This window comes from Medicago sativa, chromosome 1 (assembly GCF_051527215.1).
Source record: "Medicago sativa cultivar Bolivia chromosome 1, Bolivia_mono, whole genome shotgun sequence".
Lineage (NCBI taxonomy): Eukaryota > Viridiplantae > Streptophyta > Magnoliopsida > Fabales > Fabaceae > Medicago > Medicago sativa.
Window position 1 is genome coordinate 82,402,187 of NC_140749.1, and position 6,630 is coordinate 82,408,816.

A 6,630-nucleotide genomic window follows, 5' to 3' on the forward strand; every position below is an offset into this window, starting at 1 on the left:
AATCTCATAGAAGCATGTTCCTTTATCAAACTGTGGTTTTTCTTCCAAGGTGCATTTACTGCTTTATCTTCCACGTTCAATTTCTTTGGTTTTCCAAAAAAGCAAAATTTTATACAAACCTTTGTTTGTACCGTATTATACGAAAATTCAATTTTATATAATTGTACATTTTTCAAGAAAAATATTTGTACATTTTTTTATTTAAAGAAAATTATACAATTGGCGAAAGCAAAGGTTTTCTGATATTGTAGAAAAAAAAAGTTTTTCTAATTGGGTTTTGGGTATTGATGCGGGACATTTGACGAAAGCAATGACGTTGATATATCACTTGATATTCTATCAAATATACTTTTATCAAGTCATGGACATCCTATTGCGACTATTGTCGAGTGCACCTATCCAAATATATTAGATATCATGACTGCTATAACTTATATTCAAGACAGGGCCATATTAGCTCCAAAGAATTTAGTTGTCGAACAAATAAACAATTATATGTTGGATTTGATTCCAGGCGAAGAAAAATGTATTTGACTTATGATTCGCCATTATCACAAAACACGAATGGTGATGCAATTGATGATGTCCATACTCTTGAATTTCTCAACACAATTAATACACTTGGTCTTTCAAATCATAAACTCAGATTTAAGGATGGTGTTCCAGTGATGTTGTTAAGGAATATAGATCAAAGATTAGGATTATGCAATGGCACAAGACTAATCATAATCATAATGGGTAAATTTGTGCTTGAAGAAAAGGTCATATCTGAAAGCAATATATGCGAGAAAGTTTTTATACCAAGATTATCTCTTACACCTTCTGATGTCATGATACCTTTCAAATTTCAACGGAGACAATTTCTAATAGTTGTTTATTTAGAAATAACTATTAACAAAAGTCAAGGACAGTCTTTGAAGAAAGTTGGAATATATTTGCCAAGTCATGTGTTTTCACATGATCAATTATATGTTGCAATATCAAAGGTTACCTCAAGAGATGGATTGAAGATGCTTATAACGGATGAAAATAGTCAAGATACCAATGTGACTTCAAATGTAGTATACCGAGAAGTATTTCATAGTGTAAGATAAGTTGTGCTTAAAATCAACGATTTTTGTACGCTGTTTTGATGTATTGCATTCCAATGGTAGCAACAAATTATATTACTAGAGTCACCATTATACGACTAATATTTATTGTAATTGCAACTTTTTAAATTATTACGTACAGTGATTCAGTTATAACCAACTCCCTTATTAATATAGGAAGGGAATAGTAATCTTAACTTTAATCGCGCAGGTGTAAGTTGGTAGGACCCGTGCTCCGCACGGGTCGATGGTCTAGTTTGAAAAATAGTTGAAAATCAGATTCAAAAGTTAATGCACAACCTCATTGCAATTTGGAAGGCCAACCAATATTTTGAAAAAAGTTGAAAATCAGATTCAAAATTCACTGCAACGAGGGCGGAGATAGAGAGATAGAAACACAACAAAAGAAGGTTGATGACTTGAATTCTAAGGATGTTGAGATTGAAAAAGAGATAGTTGCTCTTCAGAGTAAGATAAAAGAGTTAGATGATAAAAATAAATTATCTAGTCCGACTAAAGAAATTACTTAAAAACATTTAGATTTAGTCTTATCGAAAATGGCTTCTCAAGCTTAAGATATAAGTGTTTTGTGGCTTAAGTCGAAGATAGCTTTCACTCGAATCAGCTTTGTTAAACAACTTTCTACCTTAAAGGATAATTCAAAAGAATCCCCTATTTAATTTCTCATGTTCTCTTTGCTTAGATTGCTTGTAACTTAAAGCCATTTAGGCTATGAACTCATGAAGCTTTTGACCTTTCTCTTTCTCATCGTGATGCATGAAATTTTACATAGACTGTTCAATTTAAAACAAATTACAACCTTCGATCGGAATAATATCTGAAACTCTTTTCAAATGACTTTTAATTTCAAATATCATTTACCTATTCATTTTCGGCCAACTGGGCCGAAATTCGAGCATTGCAGCTCAAATGCATCACATGTTGATCCGGTTGTCAATCATATTATGATCAAGGTGATTTTCCTCCCCCTACTCGAATTTCCCATTGCAAGTTTTAAACCATCCATCGATATTTATCCTTGTTATGCTGCATAGTTAATTCACTTTTGGTCCCCTAGACATATCATAGGACTATACTACACTCTGAGATAGTGAATAATCAAAATTCTTGATATTTACTTTTAACCAATTTCAACTAAATATTTTGAAGTAGTGCAATTGTTTATGTGTTGATTATATTTGAGTGTGGATTGAATATCTTTCACCATAAAATAAAAACGCTTTCTTCCTAGAATAGGAAAAAGATCACTCCAAATATCAGTTGAATTCGTACAAATAACCGACTTTAATTGAGCTATCAATGATAGTGATGATAATAACCTTACATGAGACGACAGAGGTGAGGTGAGGCTTCACCAAATCAACTGATCACACCACATGTTCGATGTTATTAGAGTTGATCCCAAATGTTTTGAAGCAAAAGACAGAGAGACCTGCTATAATCAGAAGTCATGTAAGAAAAACTTGGAAGACTCCACAAATTTGATTTACCATAATGGTGATATTAGACTCTCTTGGTAAACACAAACATGTAGATCCAAACCAGGTTTGCCTAAAATCCAAGAATAATCAAACATAACATTATTTGCATTATAAAAAACTAATATTTCTTTTATCATGGGAAAACACTGGTTAAGCATGAAAATCAAGACTGCTTGCAGAGACTATCACACGCCTAATGTATATCCTCTTATTGAATTGAATGCTAAGGAACTTTGTAAATTGGGAATCAAATATCGATTCAGAGTAAGTACTAACTACCGAGTAAAAATATGATGATGCCATAGCAATCCATACTACATAGATAGGACTGGTAGTAGCTTTGTTAACTTCTCTACTTGATGCTAAATAAACAAAAACCAGCATCTTAGCACTAAATAATATCAACCTGTTAAAAAAGGGCAACCCGGTGCACTAAAGCTCTTGCATACGTCGGGTCTGGGAAGGGGTCCAACCATTTTTGGTGTATTGTACGCAACCTTACCCTGTTTTTACAGGGTAGGCTGTTTCCAGGACTTGAACCTGTGACCTTTCAGTCACATGACAACAACTTTACCAATTGCGCCAAGGTTACCCCTCTAAATAATATCAACCCGTTAAAGAAGAAAATAATTATGTTATACTTTTTTCAAACACATCATCCATTTTCATTGTGATCAACACAGAAAGATTTCATTTTTTTCAACAAAACGATTGTGATGTTGATGATTTGTAATCGTAATAAGAAAGGCATACTTCGACAGACAAATTACTCTTGCAAGTGTAAATGCAAATTGTGACTCCACTGTTTTTGCATGTAAAATCACAACAAATATCATAAAGTCTTACATCATAACATAAACATACTTCCTGAATACAATAAAGAAAAATATGACCCCAAACATTAACTACGTCCTCAACGCACCAATAAATAGCAATACAAGAGATGGAAAAAATGAGGCTTCAGCGAAACAACTCACCACATATTCCGAGATCTAGAGCAAAAGATAGAGTTTCTTTATTCAGAAGTCACGTAAGCAAGATTCGGAAGACTCGACAATTGTGATTTACCACAGAGGCGATACCAGACTCTGGTGGTTCATATATATGTCCCACCCAAGTTTGTCGGAAATTTTAGGATAACTCAACCTGCCATTGTTTAAGTTATACAGGACAAGTCTACGCCTAGTTCTCACCAGAACAGCACCATTTTCTGAAACAAACAAGGGATCAATATGAAACCGCCTTGGACAATTCCTAGTTAACTTCTTATGAGGGATGATCATCAACTTAGTCCATGACTTAGCAACTCCATACTCTTTCATCATCCATACACCCCAATGAGTTTCCTTAGAGTGATTGAAACACACGCAAAGACAGTTCCTCAAAACATACAAGTCATGATTGCAGACATTGTCAGCATCTTGTTGAGGCAGCAACACTTGGCTATAAGTCTCCTTCTCAAGATCAAAAGATAGAACCATCCTTTCACTAGAATTAACACCATCTTTATTAACCCAATTCAAAGTGCCACTCACATATTTCCCTAACCATGAAATAGGATCACACGCGCAATTTTGAATCTTTTTCCAAGAATTTTCACCAAATGTATAAAGTAGGGTAATTTTTTTACTATAAGTATGCTTATTTTGCAAAGCAAGTAGTACCTTGTACTTGTCATTAAGTTGATCAAAGCCAAAAGCATGATGTGTGATAAACCCATCATGTCCATATCCATTAAAGGTTGGAGATGTTTTGGATATCAAGTTGACAGAGGGATTCCACAATTTGACACAAAATTGATCGATATTATAAAGACACAACAACCCGTTGCATGAACCTATGATACTGCAATTGCTGACTTTAACGGGTTGAATAGGGGTTGATGGGTTTTCAAACAATGGCTCCACAGGGTAGTAAAATACGATTCCACGATCTATATTATTGGAAGAGACCAATTGTGGATATGCAGTTGAGATTTGAAGTTGGTTCTTCACGAATTGGGGATGAGAGATTGTGGTTTTCCAAGATTTACAAACGCACTTAAATTGAAGGAGGGGTCTCACCGGAAGTCTGAGGAGGATCTCGACAATGATTTCGTCTGGCAAAAGCGGCAATGGATTGTTGGCGGTGGATTCGGAAACCGATAGAGTAGAAACGGTGTAGCGGCGGAGACGCATCCTGCGTTGTGCAGTCTTAACATCATCGGCCATCTGAGAGTTATTTTTCTGATGCAGTTTGGGCGTGCTTGTCAGTAATTAAGTCTGTCCATTTCAATTGGGTTGTTGTTTCACTAATTTTAGACCTTGTTATAGTTTTTTTTTTTTTTTAAATAGATCTTTGTATTGTAGATATGTTTTAATGTTTTTTGAATACTAAAATTTTGAAAAAATTTATAAAAAAAAAATAGACCATGAATCTTTTATTATTCTTGATCATTGACTATATGGAGAAGAATTTAGTTTGATTGTTACGATTATCGGTTTGATTTGTTAATGAATTTTTAGCTTATGAAATTTCTCTGTGTATTTGCCTTTTAAAATATGGATGAGGAATGTCCCAACACAGTCAATTTAATTGTACTCTTATTATTTTAGCATATCAATCAATGAAGCTTGTTTTATTGTCAAAACCTAAAAAGAGCTTGAAGACATCCTTGCCTTTAGTTGTTCTAATATGTTAGAACCCTATGATGTTTGAAAACTAGAATACATATTTGTCTTCATTTGTTTAAATCCGATATAATTTTATCTAAATCATTATGCTTTGATGACTTGTATTTGTAAGTATGTTATGCATGATATATTTACCCGCCTTCATTAAGACTATTTTGACCGTAGAAATACTTCTAAGCTTAAAAAGAAGACATGAAAAATATTTGGCAGTTGCATCAACTCCCATCATCAAAATATCTACCAACCAACTTAGGGAGATAAGAAAGACCTTTAAAAGATAAGAACGCCCTCCAACCTTAACCGAAGAAGCAAACTCGCTCAACTACTTCTGTCATTCCAAAATTGGGGGAACTCCCATTGCATTGACAGAAAATAATGTTATGTTTATGCACCTTCTAAAGTTCATAACTACCCACATTGTAATTAAGTTCTTCAAGATTATCAAGGTAATAATGTTGGAAGTCTAGAGTCCATATGGATTGAAAATTTAGACTTACCACGATGGATTTACTTGAGATGGACATAGTTCATTTTTCCTAACTGAGTAAGATAAGTAAGACGAAGGAATTTAAAGTGTGCCACTTAGGTGCTTTTGCTTTTCTAAAAGATACAATGCAGCATGTCACCACAACAGAAAAAGAAAATAGTGCAACATGTCCATGCTTCTGATGAACAGTGCAACATCTCACAACAACAAAAACTCATCGATGCTTTGAAACAAGAATTGGTGATTATACAAAGGGATAAAGAGAAAATGTTTGAGTTAGAGAAATTGACTCAACAATTTACACTCGTCCTCCAAATACACCTAAGTAGTGACATGCTGCACTGTATCTTTTTCTCTTTATTCCTTTGTGTAATCATCAATTTTTGTTTCAAATCACCTACGAATTTGCTCGTGTCCTTGTAAAAAGCACAAACATTTTGTTCTATATTTTTAAGAAGAGCAAAAGCATGCAAATGGCACACTTGAGCAACCAAAGTTTATCCATCTTGTTCAGTTTGGAAACACAACTTTGTCCATCTTAGGTGTGCCTACCATGCTAGTTCTAATTGAAGTGGATAAAACAGTCACAAGAAAGGGGGGTTTGAATTGTGACCCTTTAAAAATTAACCTGCAACTTAAAAATGATTCTCAAGTAGTTTACTTGGAATAGTTAAGTTAACTTTCTGACTTCAGAACGTTCCGACGTTCTTGTGCAGATTATGCATAAACTGATTTAATCAAGTAACTGTGTTGTGTGTGTTTAGTGTATACTGTATTTAAAGAGTAAAGGGAAGAGAAAGAACACACAGAAGTTTATAGTGGTTCCCCCAATGTGGGTTAGTCCACTCCTCACAATCTTGTGAGAGTTTCCACTATGA

The 6,630-nt window shown here is 34.1% G+C and overlaps 1 protein-coding gene across 2 annotated transcripts; it reads right to left on the reverse strand.

Annotated features, from left to right (window-relative positions):
* Window positions 1-1,824: 1,824 nt before the first annotated feature.
* On the reverse strand, window positions 1,825-4,965 carry LOC146958159 (F-box/kelch-repeat protein At3g23880-like). 2 transcript variants are annotated; one of them, XM_085739733.1, is made up of 2 exons: window positions 3,571-4,965; window positions 1,825-2,547 (listed from the first exon to the last, which is right to left on the reverse strand). In XM_085739733.1, exon 1 carries the CDS (start codon window positions 4,801-4,803, stop codon window positions 3,658-3,660), a length of 1,146 nt encoding a protein of 381 aa, XP_085595859.1. In that variant the 5' UTR covers window positions 4,804-4,965; the 3' UTR covers window positions 1,825-2,547; window positions 3,571-3,657. The 2 variants fall into 2 exon arrangements, with proteins under 2 accessions (XP_085595859.1, XP_085595860.1); XM_085739734.1 differs by having other exon boundaries at window positions 1,825-2,544; window positions 3,571-4,959.
* Window positions 4,966-6,630: the final 1,665 nt, after the last annotated feature.